Genomic DNA, 18,457 nt, shown 5'->3' with positions numbered 1-18,457 from the left:
GTACAGTATATACATATGAGATGTAAACAAAGTGGCATAGTTAAAGTGGCTAGTGATACATGTATTACATAAAGATGCAGTAGATGATATAGAGTACAGTATATACGTATACATATGAGATGAATAATGTAGGGTATGTAAACATTATATTAGGTAGCATTGTTTAAAGTGGCTAGTGATATATTTTACATAATTTCCCATCAATTACCATTATTAAAGTGGCTGGAGTTGAGTCAGTGTGTTGGCAGCAGCCACTCAATGTTAGTGGTGGCTGTTTAACAGTCTGATGGCCTTGAGATAGAAGCTGTTTTTCAGTCTCTCGGTCCCAGCTTTGATGCACCTGTACTGACCTCGCCTTCTGGATGATAGCGGGGTGAACAGGCAGTGACTCGGGTGGTTGTTGTCCTTGATGATCTTTATGGCCTTCCTGTGACATTGGGTGGTGTAGGTGTCCTGGAGGGCAGGTAGTTTGCCCCCGGTGATGCGTTGTGCAGACCTCACTACCCTCTGGAGAGCCTTACGGTTGTGGGCGGAGTAGTTGCCGTACCAGGCGGTTATGCTCTCGATTGTGCATCTGTAGAGGTTTGTGAGTGCTTTTGGTGACAAGCCGAATTTCTTCAGCCTCCTGAGGTTGAAGAGGCGCTGCTGCGCCTTCTTCACGATGCTGTCTGTGTGGGTGGACCAATTCAGTTTGTCTGTGATGTGTACGCCGAGGAACTTAACACGTACTACCCTCTCCACTACTGTTCCATCGATGTGGATAGGGGGGTGTTCCCTCTGCTGTTTCCTGAAGTCCACAATCATCTCCTTAGTTTTGTTGACGTTGAGTGTGAGGTTATTTCCTGACACCACACTCCGAGGACCATCACCTCCTCCCTGTAGGCCGTCTCGTCGTTGTTGGTAATCAAGCCTACCACTGTTGTGTCGTCCGCAAACTTGATGATTGAGTTGGACGCATGCGTGGCCACGCAGTCGTGGGTGAACAGGGAGTACAGGAGAGGGCTCAGAACGCACCCTTGTGGGGCCCCAGTGTTGAGGATCAGCGGGGTGGAGATGTTGTTGCCTACCCTCACCACCTGGGGGCGGCCCGTCAGGAAGTCCAGTACCCAGTTGCACAGGGCGGGGTCGAGACCCAGGGTCTCGAGCTTGATGGCGAGCTTGGAGGGTACTATGGTGTTAAATGCCGAGCTGTAGTCGATGAACAGCATTCTCACATAGGTATTCCTCTTGTCCAGATGGGTTAGTGCAGTGTGGTTGAGATTGCATCGTCTGTGGACCTATTCGGGCGGTAAGCAAATTTGAGTGGGTCTAGGGTGTCAGGTAGGGTGGAGGTGATATGGTCCTTGACTAGTCTCTCAAAGTACTTCATGATGACGGAAGTGAGTGCTACGGGGCGGTAGTTGTTTAGCTCAGTTACCTTAGCTTTCTTGGGAACAGGAACAATGGTGGCCCTCTTGAAGCATGTGGGAACAACAGACTGGTATAGGGATTGATTGAATATGTCCGTAAACACACCAGCCAGCTGGTCTGCGCATGCTATGAGGGCGCGGCTGGGGATGCCATCTGGGCCTGCAGCCTTGCGAGGGTTAACACGTTTAAATGTTTTCCTCACGTCGGCTGCAGTGAAGGAGAGTCTGCATGTTTTGGTTGAGGGCCGTGTCAGTGGCACTGTATTGTCCTCAAAGCGGGCAAAAAAGTTATTTAGTCTGCCTGGGAGCAAGACATCCTGGTCCGTGACGGGGCTGGTTTTCTTTTTGTAATCCGTGATTGACTGTAGACCCTGCCACATACCTCTTGTGTCAGCCGTTGAATTGCGATTCTACTTTGTCTCTATACTGACGCTTAGCTTGTTTGATTGCCTTGCGGAGGGAATACCTTGCCCTGATTAAAAGCAGTGGTTCACGCTTTCAGTTTCACGCGAATGCTGCCATCAATCCACGGTTTCTGGTTTGGGAATGTTTTATTCGTTGCTATGGGAACGACATCTTCAACGCACGTTCTAATGAACTCGCTCACCGAATCAGCGTATTCGTCAATGTTGTTTTTTGACGCAATACGAAACATATCCCAGTCCACGTGATGGAAGCAGTCTTGGAGTGTGGAATCAGATTGGTCGGACCAGCGTTGAACAGACCTCAGCGCGGGAGCTTCTTGTTTTAGTTTCTGCCTGTACGCAGGGAGCAACAAAATGGAGTTGTGGTCAGCTGTTCCGAAAGGAGGGCGGGGAGGGCCTTATATGCGTCGCGGAAGTTAGAATAGCAATGATCCAAGGTTTTGCCAGCCCTGGTTGCGCAATCAATATGCTGATATAATTTAGGGAGTCTTGTTTTCAGATTAGCCTTGTTAACTTTTAAGGTTACCCCTTACTTTTTAGAACATTCTGTTAAAAATCACGCAACATTTCAGCGTCATTTCAGTGTCATGCCAGGAATATAGTATATGCATATGATTAGTATGTGTGGATAGAAAACACTGACGTTTCTAAAACTGGTTAAATCACGGCTGTGACTATAACAGAGCGTGTGTTTCATCGAAAAGCGCAAGAAAAACTGATCACCAAAAACTGGGAAAAATATCCATGCGCCACTTGCATGTATTGTCTATGGGAAAGCAAATTACATGGGGCTGAGATTGCAAGTCCTACAGCTTCCACACGATGTCCCCAGTGTTGTCAATTGCCTGGGCTTTGTTTCTTGGTCAAACGAGTAAGAGAGAGCCCATTCCTTCCGGTCTCCGACAAGATGTTTTGGAGGAGATATTTTCGACCATGATTTCAAGACGTGGAGCTATTGAATACACATCGCCCCGTGATCAATTTGACAGATTATTAACGTTTACTAATACCTAAAGTGTTTTGTGAAAGTTTATCGTCTACTTTTTTAATTTTAAAAAATGACACTGCGTTTTAAAACTGTGTTTTTTCCTGGATCACACACTTTTCATAGATCGATATTTAGGGTATATATGGACCGATTTAATCGAAAAAAAGACCCAATAGTGATGTTAATGGGACATCTAGGAGTGCCAACAAAGAAGCTCGTCAAAGGTAATGAATGTTTTATATTTTATTTCTGAGTTTTGTGTAGCGCCGGCTATGCTAATTATTTTGTTTACGTCCCCTTCAGGTATTTCGGGGTGTTGCATGCTATCAGATAATAGCTTCTCATGCTTTCGCCGAAAACCATTTAAAAAATCGGACTTGTTGGCTGGATTCACAACGAGTGTAGCTTTAATTCAGTACCCTGCATGTGTGTTTTAATGAACGTTTGAGTTTTAACGAGTGCTATTAGCATTTAGCGTAGTGCATTTGCATTTCCAGATGGCTAGATGGGACGCCTGCGTGTCGGGTGGGCTTAAGAGGTTTTAAAATCCACAGCTACAATGAATGCATCCTCAGGATATATGGGATTCCAGTTTGCAAAGAGTCAAATAAAGTTCGTTCAGAGCCATCGATGTGTCTGCTTTGGGGGGAATATATACGGCTGTGATTATAATCGAAGAGAATTCCCTTGGTAGATAATGCGGTCGACATTTGATTGTGAGGAATTCTAAAACAGGTGAACAGAAGGACTTGAGTTCCTGTTGTTGTGACCACACCACGTCTCGTTAACCATGAAGCATACGCCCCCGCCCCTCTTCTTATGTCTATATACAGTGTTGTAGCGATGTGCAAATAGTTGAAGTACAAAAGGGAAAATAAATAAACATGATTATGGGTTGTATTTACAATAGAGTTTCTTCTTCACTGGTTGCCCTTTGCAACAGGTCACAAACACTTTGGTATTTCACCCAATAGATATGAGAGTTTATCAGATTTGGGTTTGTTTTCTAATTCTTTGTGGGTCTGTGTAGTCTGAGGGAAATATGTGTCTCTAATATGGTCATACATTTGGCAGGAGGTTAGGAAGAGCAGCTCAGGTTCCACCTCATTTTGTGGGTAGTGTGCACATAGCCTGTCTTCTCTTGAGCTTTCTCAATAGCAAGGCTATGCTCACTGAGTCTGTACATAGTCAAATCTTTCCTTATTTTAGGTCAGTCACAGTGGTCAGGTATTCTGCCACTGTGTACTCTCTGTTTAGGGCCAAATAGTATTCTTCTTTGCTCTGTTTTTTTGTTAATTATTTCCAATGTGTCAAGTAATTGTGTTTTTGTTTTCTCGTGATTTGGTTGGGTCTAATTGTGCTGCTGTCCTGGGGCTCTGTGGGGTATGTTTGTGTTTGTGAACAGAGCCCCAGGACCAGCTTGCTTAGGGGACTCTTCTCCAGGTTCATCTCTCTGTAGGTGATGGCTTTGTTATGGAAGGTTTGGGAATCGTTCCTTTTAGGTGGTTGTAGAATTTAACGGCTCTTTTATGAATTTTTGATAATTAGCGGGTATCGGCCTAATTCTGCTCTGCATGTATTATTTGGTGTTTTACGTTGTACGAATACGATATTTTTGAAGAATTCTGCAAGCAGAGTCTCAATTTGGTGTTTGTCACATTTTGTGAATTCTTGGTTGGTCAGCGGACCCCAGTCCTCACAACCATAAAGGGCAATGGGTTCTATAACTGATTCAAGTATTTTTAGCCAGATCCTAGTTGGTATGTCAAATTTAATGTTCCTTTTGAAGGCCCTTCTTGCCTTGTCTCTCAGATCGTTCACAGCTTTGTGGAAGTTACCTGTGGAGCTAATGTTTAGGTCGTGTGCTGTATGGCAACGGTGTCTAGATACAATTTGTGTTTGTGGTCCTGGCAACTGAACCTTTTTTGCAACACCATTATTTTTGTTTTACTGAGATTTACTGTCAGAGTTCTGACAGAATCTGTGCAGAACCCTCCTCTCTCCCTCTCTCTCACTCACTCACTCACTCACTCACTCACTCACTCACTCACTCTCTCTGTTGCGTGCCCCATAGACAGGGCTGTGACCCAGTTTGACTGTCTTGGGCAGATGCTTCAGTCAAGCTGTGAGGAGGAGGGAGGGCACACAGAGGAGGAGGAGGAGGAGCCCTCAGGTTACCAGAGAGAGAGAGACAGAGAAACAAACTAAGAGAGGTTGAGTGGAAGAGAGAAAAAGAGCGAGAGAGAAGGAAGTAAGGAATGAAGGAAGGAAGGAAGTAAGGAAGGAAGGAAGGGAAAAAGAGGCGTGTGTAATAGTTGGAATGTGATCATATGAGATGAGAGCTGCAGAGAGAGACACATGTGACCAGACCATTACCGTACTCTGCAGAGTTTCCCCGTAGGGGCTGCAAATGTGCCACAGCTCATTGGGCCAGCTCTTACTCCCTGATGTGTGTGTGTGTGTATGTCTGTTCTAGCGGTGTGTCAGGGCCGTGTGACTCTCACAAGGTTGCTCGTCCTGATCACTGTCACTATCTAATGGCCGCCTGGGGCCATCCATCTGGGCCTGTGTGTACGCTAGGCTAGGATATGCTAACCCAGAACGGTGTGTCTGAGGCCACTGCTGCCCCTTTACTGCGCTACACTTTCAAATGCTAAGCTAGGATACGCTAACCCGGAACTGTGTGTCAGAGCCCACTGCCTTCCCTCTACCACGCTAACACTTGGATATCCTAGGCCAGTATACGCTAACCCAGAATTGTGTGTCAGAGCCCACTGTCTCCTCTCTACTACGCTACGCTTGGATATGCTAGGCTAGTCTATGCTAACCCAGAATTGTGTGTCAGAGCCCACTGTCTCCTCTCTACTACGCTACGCTTGGATATGCTAGGCTAGTGTATGCTAACCCAGAATTGTGTGTCAGAGCCCACTGTCTCCTCTCTACTACGCTAGGCAAGGATATGCTAACACAGGCTCTAGACTACAGCTAATATTAGCCTCTCTTGCAATGCATACTATATAGCTGCTACTGTGTTATTTTAGCCTTGCATTGCAGCTATGCTACATTAGCTCAGAGGTCTTCACGGGTCCAAAAAGTTTGACCCGTTCCGAAATGGACCTAGGGCTTTCCCACCCAGATCCAATATGCTTAAATACATGTTTTAAATAAAGACCCATTCCGAACAGACCCGAAGACTACTAGACGGGTTCCGTATAAACCCGAAGACTACTAGACCCATTCCGTATAGATCTGAGGACTACTAGACCCGTTCCGTATAGACCTGAAGACTACTAGACCCGTTCCATATAGACCTGAAGACTACTAGACCCGTTCCGTATAGACCCGAAGACTACTAGACCCGTTCCGTATAGACCCGAAGACTACTAGACCCGTTCCGTATAGACCCGAAGACTACTAGACCCGTTCCGTATAGACCTGAAGACTACTAGACCCGTTCCGTATAGACCTGAGGACTACTAGACCCGTTCCGTACAGATCTGAGGACTACTAGACCCATTCCGTACAGATCTGAGGACTACTAGACCCGTTCCGTATAGACCCGAAGACTACTAGACCCGTTCCGTATAGACCTGAAGTCTACTAGACCCGTTCCATATAGACCTGAGGACTAGTAGACCCGTTCCATATAGACCTGAAGGCTACTAGACCCGTTCCATATAGACCTGAAGGCTACTAGACCCGTTCCATATAGACCTGAAGGCTACTAGACCCGTTCCATATAGACCTGAAGACTACTAGACCCGTTCCGTATAGATCTGAGGACTACTAGACCCGTTCCGTATAGATCTGAGGACTACTAGACCCGTTCCGTATAGACCTGAAGTCTACTAGACCCGTTCCATATAGACCTGAAGTCTACTAGACCCGTTCCATATAGACCTGAGGACTACGAGACCCGTTCCGTATAGACCTGAGGACTACTAGACCCGTTCCGTATAGACCTGAGGATTACTAGACCCGTTCCGTATAGATCTGAGGACTACTAGACCCGTTCCGTATAGATCTGAGGACTACTAGGCCCGTTCCGTATAGACCTGAAGTCTACTAGACCCGTTCCATATAGACCTGAGGACTAGTAGACCCGTTCCATATAGACCTGAAGGCTACTAGACCCGTTCCATATAGACCTGAAGGCTACTAGACCCGTTCCATATAGACCTGAAGGCTACTAGACCCTTTCCATATAGACCTGAGGACTAGTAGACCCGTTCCATATAGACCTGAAGGATACTAGACCCGTTCCATATAGACCTGAGGACTAGTAGACCCGTTCCATATAGACCTGAGGACTAGTAGACCCGTTCCATATAGACCTGAAGGCTACTAGACCCGTTCCATATAGACCTGAAGGATACTAGACCCGTTCCATATAGACCTGAAGGATACTAGACCCGTTCCATATAGACCTGGCCAGATCCATTTTTGAAACTACTTTATCAACCGGAGCTGATAAGGAGGGAGATGAGGGGTAGAGGTGCCGCTCCAGTAGGTGGGGGAGGGGGCTGTACTGAAAGCGAGTGAGCAGGGAGGGAGAGACGAGAGACAGCAACCAATCAAGCCGACTCACACTATAGTAGACTATGAGCTGCCATAGCTAGGTTGTTTTATCATCAAATTGGATTACTTAGTACCTGTCTAGACTGCAGCACACACACAGGAGAAGCTAGTGAAGCTCGCTAATGTTAGCTAGCTAGGCTAATTGAAGCTGCAGTGCATGACCTTCCTCATCCCACAGTTACAACTCCATTCAGAACATTAAGTAGCAGCCTACCTGTTGGCTCCTGGTCGTTGTAGCCTATCCTTCTCCTTTAACTTTTAACTCCATCTTCCATTGATTAGATATTCCCTAACCTTCACACATACTGAGGCTCAATGGCTGTAGCCTATTGCCACTTTAATGACTTATGATTGGCCAACAACAAGCTACACACGCCACACTCCCCTCGTGAAAAGCAAGAGCAGCATAAATGACATATACCAGGGATCTGTTACAATTGTTTCAGTTCAAATTAAATCAAATGTGTTTATGAAGCCCTTTTTACATCAGCAGATGTGGCTCGGGAAAACTCTCTAGAAAGGCAGGAATCTATGAAGAAACCTGGAGAGGAACCAGGGGTTGTCAGTCCTCTTCTGGCTGTGGCAGGAGGAGATTCTAAGAGTACATGGCCATTAAGGCTAGATCATTCTTCAAGATGTTCAAACGTTCATAGTTGACCAGCAGGGTCAAATAATAATCACAGTGGTTGAAGGAGGTGCAACAGGTTAGCACTCCAGGAATAAATGTCAGTTTGCGGTATGGAGGGAGAGGGGGAAAGAGATCCTACCCAGACCTGTGACATTTCGAATTCTGAATTCGGACCCACTCGGATTCCGGATCGGGTCTCAGTTATTCGGGTACAGGTGGATCCGTGAAGACCTCAAGCCCAGAGACTACGCAACTTTTCAGTAGATTCTCTAGCTGAGAACAGCTACTGTGTGGTTCAGCTGTCTAGTAACATGTCATGTAACAAGGCTGTATAGTAATAATGACTGTGTGGTTCAGCTCTGTCTAGTAACATGTCATGTAACAAGGCTGTATAGTAATAATGACTGTGTGGTTCAGCTCTGTCTAGTAACATGGCATGTAACAAGGCTGTATAGTAATAATGACTGTGTGGTTCAGCTCTGTCTAGTAACATGTCATGTAACAAGGCTGTATAGTAATAATGACTGTAGTTCAGCTCTGTCTAGTAACATGTCATGTAACAAGGCTGTATAGTAATAATGACTGTGTGGTTCAGCTCTGTCTAGTAACATGTCATGTAACAAGGCTGTATAGTAATAATGACTGTGTGGTTCAACTCTGTCTAGTAACATGGCATGTAACAAGGCTGTATAGTAATAATGACTGTGTGGTTCAGCTCTGTCTAGTAACATGTCATGTAACAAGGCTGTATAGTAATAATGACTGTGTGGTTCAGCTCTGTCTAGTAACAAGGCTGTATAGTAATAATGACTGTGTGGTTCAGCTCTGTCTAGTAACAAGGCTGTATAGTAATAATGACTGTGTGGTTCAGCTCTGTCTAGTAACAAGGCTGTATAGTAATAATGACTGTGTGGTTCAGCTCTGTCTAGTAACAAGGCTGTATAGTAATAATGACTGTGGTTCAACTCTGTCTAGTAACATGTCATGTAACAAGGCTGTATAGTAATAATGACTGTGTGGTTCAGCTCTGTCTAGTAACATGTCATGTAACAAGGCTGTATAGTAATAATGACTGTGGTTCAACTCTGTCTAGTAACATGTCATGTAACAAGGCTGTATAGTAATAATGACTGTGTGATTCAGCTCTGTCTAGTAACATGGCATGTAACAAGGCTGTATAGTAATAATGACTGTGGTTCAACTCTGTCTAGTAACATGTCATGTAACAAGGCTGTATAGTAATAATGACTGTGTGGTTCAGCTCTGTCTAGTAACATGTCATGTAACAAGGCTGTATAGTAATAATGACTGTGGTTCAACTCTGTCTAGTAACATGTCATGTAACAAGGCTGTATAGTAATAATGACTGTGTGATTCAGCTCTGTCTAGTAACATGGCATGTAACAAGGCTGTATAGTAATAATGACTGTGGTTCAACTCTGTCTAGTAACATGTCATGTAACAAGGCTGTATAGTAATAATGACTGTGTGGTTCAGCTCTGTCTAGTAACATGTCATGTAACAAGGCTGTATAGTAATAATGACTGTGTGATTCAGCTCTGTCTAGTAACATGGCATGTAACAGGGCTGTATAGTAATAATGACTGTGGTTCAACTCTGTCTAGTAACATGTCATGTAACAAGGCTGTATAGTAATAATGACTGTGTGGTTCAGCTCTGTCTAGTAACATGTCATGTAACAAGGCTGTATAGTAATAATGACTGTGGTTCAACTCTGTCTAGTAACATGTCATGTAACAAGGCTGTATAGTAATAATGACTGTGTGGTTCAGCTCTGTCTAGTAACAAGGCTGTATAGTAATAATGACTGTGGTTCAACTCTGTCTAGTAACAAGGCTGTATAGTAATAATGACTGTGGTTCAACTCTGTCTAGTAACATGTCATGTAACAAGGCTGTATAGTAATAATGACTGTGGTTCAACTCTGTCTAGTAACATGTCATGTAACAAGGCTGTATAGTAATAATGACTGTGTGGTTCAGCTCTGTCTAGTAACATGTCATGTAACAGGGCTGTATAGTAATAATGACTGTGTGGTTCAGCTCTGTCTAGTAACATGTCATGTAACAAGGCTGTATAGTAATAATGACTGTGGTTCAACTCTGTCTAGTAACATGTCATGTAACAAGGCTGTATAGTAATAATGACTGTGGTTCAGCTCTGTCTAGTAACAAGGCTGTATAGTAATAATGACTGTGGTTCAACTCTGTCTAGTAACATGTCATGTAACAAGGCTGTATAGTAATAATGACTGTGTGGTTCAGCTCTGTCTAGTAACATGTCATGTAACAAGGCTGTATAGTAATAATGACTGTGTGGTTCAGCTCTGTCTAGTAACATGTCATGTAACAAGGCTGTATAGTAATAATGACTGTGTGGTTCAGCTCTGTCTAGTAACATGTCATGTAACAAGGCTGTATAGTAATAATGACTGTGTGGTTCAGCTCTGTCTAGTAACATGTCATGTAACAAGGCTGTATAGTAATAATGACTGTGTGGTTCAGCTCTGTCAAGTAACATGTCATGTAACAAGGCTGTATAGTAATAATGACTGTGTGGTTCAGCTCTGTCTAGTAACATGTCATGTAACAAGGCTGTATAGTAATAATGACTGTGTAGTTCAGCTCTGTCTAGTAACATGTCATGTAACAAGGCTGTATAGTAATAATGACTGTGTGGTTCAACTCTGTCTAGTAACATGTCATGTAACAAGCCTGTATAGTAATAATGACTGTGTGGTTCAACTCTGTCTAGTAACATGTCATGTAACAAGGCTGTATAGTAATAATGACTGTGTGGTTCAGCTCTGTCTAGTAACATGTCATGTAACAAGGCTGTATAGTAATAATGACTGTGTGGTTCAGCTCTGTCTAGTAACATGTCATGTAACAAGGCTGTATAGTAATAATGACTGTGTGGTTCAGCTCTGTCTAGTAACATGTCATGTAACAAGGCTGTATAGTAATAATGACTGTGTGGTTCAGCTCTGTCTAGTAACATGTCATGTAACACGGCTGTATAGTAATAATGACTGTGTGATTCAGCTCTGTCTAGTAACATGGCATGTAACAGGGCTGTATAGTAATAATGACTGTGGTTCAACTCTGTCTAGTAACATGTCATGTAACAAGGCTGTATAGTAATAATGACTGTGTGGTTCAGCTCTGTCTAGTAACATGTCATGTAACAAGCCTGTATAGTAATAATGACTGTGTGGTTCAGCTCTGTCTAGTAACATGGCATGTAACAAGGCTGTATAGTAATAATGACTGTGTGGTTCAGCTCTGTCTAGTAACATGGCATGTAACAAGGCTGTATAGTAATAATGACTGTGTGGTTCAGCTCTGTCTAGTAACATGTCATGTAACAAGGCTGTATAGTAATAATGACTGTGTGGTTCAGCTCTGTCTAGTAACATGTCATGTAACAAGGCTGTATAGTAATAATGACTGTGTGGTTCAGCTCTGTCTAGTAACATGTCATGTAACAAGGCTGTATAGTAATAATGACTGTGGTTCAACTCTGTCTAGTAACATGTCATGTAACAAGGCTGTATAGTAATAATGACTGTGTGGTTCAGCTCTGTCTAGTAACATGTCATGTAACAAGGCTGTATAGTAATAATGACTGTGTGGTTCAGCTCTGTCTAGTAACATGTCATGTAACAAGGCTGTATAGTAATAATGACTGTGGTTCAACTCTGTCTAGTAACATGTCATGTAACAAGGCTGTATAGTAATAATGACTGTAGTTCAGCTCTGTCTAGTAACATGTCATGTAACAAGGCTGTATAGTAATAATGACTGTGGTTCAACTCTGTCTAGTAACATGTCATGTAACAAGGCTGTATAGTAATAATGACTGTAGTTCAGCTCTGTCTAGTAACATGTCATGTAACAAGGCTGTATAGTAATAATGACTGTGGTTCAACTCTGTCTAGTAACATGTCATGTAACAAGGCTGTATAGTAATAATGACTGTGTGATTCAGCTCTGTCTAGTAACATGTCATGTAACAAGGCTGTATAGTAATAATGACTGTGTGGTTCAGCTCTGTCTAGTAACATGTCATGTAACAAGGCTGTATAGTAATAATGACTGTGTGGTTCAGCTCTGTCTAGTAACATGTCATGTAACAAGGCTGTATAGTAATAATGACTGTAGTTCAGCTCTGTCTAGTAACATGTCATGTAACAAGGCTGTATAGTAATAATGACTGTGTGGTTCAGCTCTGTCTAGTAACATGTCATGTAACAAGGCTGTATAGTAATAATGACTGTGTGGTTCAGCTCTGTCTAGTAACATGTCATGTAACAAGCCTGTATAGTAATAATGACGGTGTGGTTCAGCTCTGTCTAGTAACATGTCATGTAACAAGGCTGTATAGTAATAATGACTGTGTGGTTCAGCTCTGTCTAGTAACATGTCATGTAACAAGGCTGTATAGTAATAATGACTGTGTGGTTCAGCTCTGTCTAGTAACATGTCATGTAACAAGCCTGTATAGTAATAATGACGGTGTGGTTCAGCTCTGTCTAGTAACATGTCATGTAACAAGGCTGTATAGTAATAATGACTGTGTGGTTCAGCTCTGTCTAGTAACAAGGCTGTATAGTAATAATGACTGTGTGGTTCAGCTCTGTCTAGTAACACGTCATGTAACAAGGCTGTATAGTAATAATGACTGTGTGGTTCAGCTCTGTCTAGTAACACGTCATGTAACAAGGCTGTATAGTAATAATGACTGTGTGGTTCAGCTCTGTCTAGTAACATGTCATGTAACAAGGCTGTATAGTAATAATGACTGTGTGGTTCAGCTCTGTCTAGTAACATGTCATGTAACAAGGCTGTATAGTAATAATGACTGTGTGGTTCAGCTCTGTCTAGTAACATGTCATGTAACAAGCCTGTATAGTAATAATGACTGTGTGATTCAGCTCTGTCTAGTAACATGTCATGTAACAAGGCTGTATAGTAATAATGACTGTGTGGTTCAGCTCTGTCTAGTAACAAGGCTGTATAGTAATAATGACTGTGTGGTTCAGCTCTGTCTAGTAACATGTCATGTAACAAGGCTGTATAGTAATAATGAATGTGTGGTTCAGCTCTGTCTAGTAACATGTCATGTAACAAGGCTGTATAGTAATAATGCTACTGTAATAATGTCATGTCCTCTCTTCTCTCTCCATAGCTGGCTCGTCCATCAGTAGTGAGTCGTCTCCGGTCTCGTCCCCAGCCACTAACCACAGTTCTCCGGTGAGCACACCCAAGAGAGGCCCCCTGGGCCCAGGGCCTGTCCTGGTGCCACCTGGGGGCCACAGTGTGCCAAGCACCCCGCCCGTCGTCACCATTGCCCCCACCAAGACCAGCAACGGCCTCTGGAGGAGCGAGGCACGCCAGGTAAGACTAGACACAAACAGAGACAGACAATCACACACAGAGACAGACAATCACACACAGAGACAGACAATCACACACAGAGACAGACAATCACACACAGAGACAGACAATCACACACAGAGACAGACAATCACACACAGAGACAGACAATCACACACAGAGACAGACAATCACACACAGAGACAGACAAACACACACAGAGACAGACAAACACACACAGAGACAGACAAACACACACAGAGACAGACAAACACACACAGAGACAGACAAACACACACAGAGACAGACAAACACACACAGAGACAGACAAACACACACAGAGACAGACAATCACACACAGAGACAGACAATCACACACAGAGACAGACAATCACACACAGAGACAGACAATCACACACAGAGACAGACAAACACACACAGAGACAGACAAACACACACAGAGACAGACAATCACACACAGAGACAGACAATCACACACAGAGACAGACAAACACACACAGAGACAGACAAACACACACAGAGACAGACAATCACACACAGAGACAGACAATCACACACAGAGACAGACAATCACACACAGAGACAGACAAACACACACAGAGACAGACAAACACACACAGAGACAGACAAACACACACAGAGACAGACAATCACACACAGAGACAGACAATCACACACAGAGACAGACAATCACACACAGAGACAGACAAACACACACAGAGACAGACAAACACACACAGAGACAGACAAACACACACAGAGACAGACAAACACACACAGAGACAGACAAACACACACAGAGACAGACAAACACACACAGAGACAGACAAACACACACAGAGACAGACAAACACACACAGAGACAGACAAACACACACAGAGACAGACAAACACACACAGAGACAGACAAACACACACAGAGACAGACAAACACACACAGAGACAGACAAACACACACAGAGACAGACAAACACACACAGAGACAGACAATCACACACAGAGACAGACAAACATACTGTATGTACCTGCTGTCTCCCCTCCTCTCTCTGTCATCTTTCTCTTTTCACATCTTGATGCCTGTTGCGTCTTTTGTGTTTTCAACCACTCTATATTTTCATCCATCCATTTCAGCCCAGTCAAAGCAATGTTTCAACCTCTGTCCCTGGAGAGAGATCTAGTACAAACAGGCTGCCTGCACACACACACACACACACACACACACAAGCTCTCGAGGGATTAGCGGACTTCTAGGCTGGCCTGTAACCCATGGCGTGGCAGAATGTATGTGACATATGAACATGTGACATAGCTGGCGGCTCTGCGAATGCCTCCTCCCCCCTCCTCTCACCCCCCCGGCCCCCTTCACCCTCCTCACCCTCCTCTCTCTGTGTGTTAAACAATGCCAGCTGCCACCAGGCCACCGAGGTGACAATCTTAACGGCAGCCAACATCTGTGCCCCCTCGAGCCCCCCCCGCCGGTCCTATTTTATAAACACCGACCCCCGACCTATCCTCAGCCCTAGCTTTATAACCACAGCTCCAGCCTCATTCTAACCCCCAGTCCCAGCCCAGTCCAAGCCTTGTTCTAACCCCCAGTCCCAGCCCAGTCCAAGCCTTGTTCTAACCCCCAGTCCCATGCCAGTCCAAGCCTTGTTCTAACCCCCAGTCCCATGCCAGTCCAAGCCTTGTTCTAACCCCCAGTCCCATGCCAGTCCAAGCCTTGTTCTAACCCCCAGTCCCAGCCCAGTCCAAGCCTTGTTCTAACCCTCAGTCCCAGCCCAGTCCAAGCCTTGTTCTAACCCTCAGTCCCAGCCCAGTCCAAGCCTTGTTCTAACCCCCAGTCCCAGCCCAGTCGAAGCCTTGTTCTGACCCCCAGTCCCAGCCCTGTCCAAGCCTTGTTCTAAACCCCAGTCCTAGCCCAGTCCCAAGCCTTGCCTCCCACTCCTCCAACCCCTCAGGGCCTCAGCAGTCAAGTGTGTCCCCTGCCCATCTGCCCCACTTCCCCTCGTGCTGACTGACCCAGTGTGTGTGTGTGTATGTGTGTGTGTAGCTGCTAGCTTTGATAAGGAGTGGATTATGGATTATGGCTTCCCTCTAAACCCTCTTACCGCAGCTCTGGGTCTAATGGTGGAGGGCAGAGGAGCAGCACAGCACTCCTCAACACTCCCTATGCAACACTCCTCAACACTCGCTGTGCAACACTCCTCAACACTCCTAAAACACTCCCTATGCAACACTCCTCAACACTCCTAAAACACTCTCTATGCAACACTCTTCAACACTCCGAAAACACTCCCTATGCAACATTCCTCAACACTCCCTATGCAACACTCCTCAACACTCCCTATGCAACACTCCTCAACACTTCCTATGCAACACTCCTCAACACTCCCTATGCAACACTCCTCAACACTCCTAAAACACTCCCTATGCAACATTCCTCAACACTCCCTATGCAACACTCCTCAACACTCCTAAAACACTCCCTATGCAACACTCCAACACTCCCTATGCAACACTCCTAAAACACTCCCTATGCAACATTCCCTATGCAACACTCCTCAACACTCCCTATGCAACACTCCTCAACACTCCCTATGCAACACTCCTCAACGCTCCCTATGCAACACTCCTCAACACTCCTAAAACACTCCCTATGCAACACTCCTCAACACTCCCTATGTGACACTCCTCAACACTCCCTATGCAGCACTCAACACTCCCTCTTCAACACTCCTCAACACTTCTCAACACTCAACACTCCTCAACACTCCCTATGCAACACTCCTCAACGCTCCCTATGCAATACTCCTCAACGCTCCCTATGCAACACTCCTCAACACTCCCTATGCAACACTCCTCAACACTCCCTATACAACACTCCTCAACACTCCCTATGCGACACTCCTCAACACTCCCTATGCGACACTCCTCAACACTCCCTATGCCACACTCCTCAACACTCCCTATGCAACACTCCTCAACACTCCCTATGCAACATTCCTCAACACTCCCTATGCAACACTCCTCAACACTCCCTATGCAACACTCCTCAACACTCCCTATGCAACACTCCTCAACACTCCCTATGCAACACTCCTCAACACTCCCTATACAACACTCCTCAACACTCCCTATGCGACACTCCTCAACACTCCCTATGCGACACTCCTCAACACTCCCTATGCGACACTTCTCAACACTCCCTATGCGACACTCCTCAACACTCCCTATGCAACACTCCTCAGCACTCCCTATGCAACACTCCTCAACACTCCCTATGCAACACTTCTCAACACTCCCTATGCAACACTCCTCAACACTCCCTATGCAACACTTCTCAACACTCCCTATGCAACACTTCTCAACACTCCCTATGCAACACTCCTCAACACTCCCTATGCAACACTCCTAAAACACTCCCTATTCAACACTCCCTATGCAACATTCCTCAACACTCCCTATGCAACACTCCTCAACACTCCCTATGCAACACTCCTCAACACTCCCTATGCAACACTCCTCAACACTCCTAAAACACTCCCTATTCAACACTCCCTATGCAACATTCCTTAACACTCCCTATGCAACACTCCTCAACACTCCCTATGCAACACTCCTCAACGCTCCTGAAACACTCCCTATGCAACACTCCCTATGCAACACTCCTCAACACTCCTGAAACACTCCCTATGCAACACTCCTCAACACTCCTAAAACACTCCCTATGCAACACTCCTCAACACTCCCTATACAACACTCCTCAACACTCCCTATGCGGCACTCCTCAACACTCCTCAACACTTCTCAACACTCCCTATGCAACACTTCTCAACACTCCCTATGCAACACTCCTCAACACTCCCTATGCAACACTCCTCAACACTCCCTATACAACACTCCTCAACACTCCCTATGCAACACTCCTCAGCACTCCTCAACACTCCTCAACACTCCCTATGCAACACTCCTCAACACTCCTAAAACACTCCCTATGCAACACTCCTCAACATTCCTCAACACTCCCTATGCAACACTCCTCAACGCTCCCTATGCAACACTCCTCAACACTCCCTATACAACACTCCTCAACACTCGCTATACAACACTCCTCAACACTCCCTATGCAACACTCCTCAACACTCCCTATGCAACACTCCTCAGCACTTCTCAACACTCCCTATGCAACACTCCTCAGCACTTCTCAACACTTCCTATGCGACACTCCTCAACACTTCTCAACACTCCCTATGCGACACTCCTCAACACTTCTCAACACTCCCTATACGACACTCCTCAACACTTCTCAACACTTCTCAACACTCCTCAACACTCCTCAACACTTCTCAACACTCCCTATACAACACTTCTCAACATTCCTCAACACTCCCTATACAACACTCCTCAGCACTTCTCAACACTCCTTATGCAACACTCCTCAGCACTCCTCAACACTTCTCAACACTCCCTATGCAACACTCCTCAACATTCCTCAACACTTCTAAACACTCCTCAATACTCCGCAGCAACACTCTCACAACACTCTACAGATGTTGAATGTCTCCCTGGAGACTGAGGAAGTGAGAAGGATGGAGGAGAGAGAGTGAGGGGTGATGGGGTTCAGAGATGGGGGAGCGTCCCAGCCAATTGTCCCCATGCCATCTCGGCCCTATGATCTTGCCCCCTCCCACCCCGCCCATGTGCCCCTTCACCTCAAGCATAGCGCATTAGCCAGAGGGTTAGCCAGAGCCCCTATGGGTGGGAGGGGAGGGAGAAGTGATGTCATCCTGTCACAACCCTGTCATCACATTCCTTGCCTTAGAGGAAAGAGAGAGGGGTGAGCAGAGAGAGAGAGAGAAAGGGATAGTGATAGGCAGAGAGGGGCACAGACCTTCTGCTCCCACACACACTGACTGACACACACACACTCATATACATTTTCTCCTTCAGAGTCACATTCACCCTGTTAATCTTTGGGGTGATGTGGCTCCAGCTAGCTCTTGAGATGC

The 18,457-nt window shown here is 45.2% G+C and overlaps 1 protein-coding gene across 1 annotated transcript in view; it reads left to right on the top strand.

Moving 5' to 3' along the window:
• Nucleotides 1-18,457, top strand: part of gse1b (Gse1 coiled-coil protein b) — a 476,683-nt gene that overhangs the window by 418,451 nt on the left and 39,775 nt on the right. The window contains exon 4 of the mRNA XM_052462428.1: nucleotides 13,240-13,448. Within this exon, the coding sequence (XP_052318388.1) occupies nucleotides 13,240-13,448 (209 nt within the window). The remainder of the gene's footprint in view (nucleotides 1-13,239; nucleotides 13,449-18,457) is intronic.

The sequence above is a fragment of the Oncorhynchus keta genome, chromosome 14, assembly GCF_023373465.1.
Source record: "Oncorhynchus keta strain PuntledgeMale-10-30-2019 chromosome 14, Oket_V2, whole genome shotgun sequence".
Taxonomy (NCBI): domain Eukaryota; kingdom Metazoa; phylum Chordata; class Actinopteri; order Salmoniformes; family Salmonidae; genus Oncorhynchus; species Oncorhynchus keta.
The sequence above is the reverse complement of the archived record's forward strand: the minus strand, read 5'-3'. Positions and strand labels throughout refer to the sequence as shown.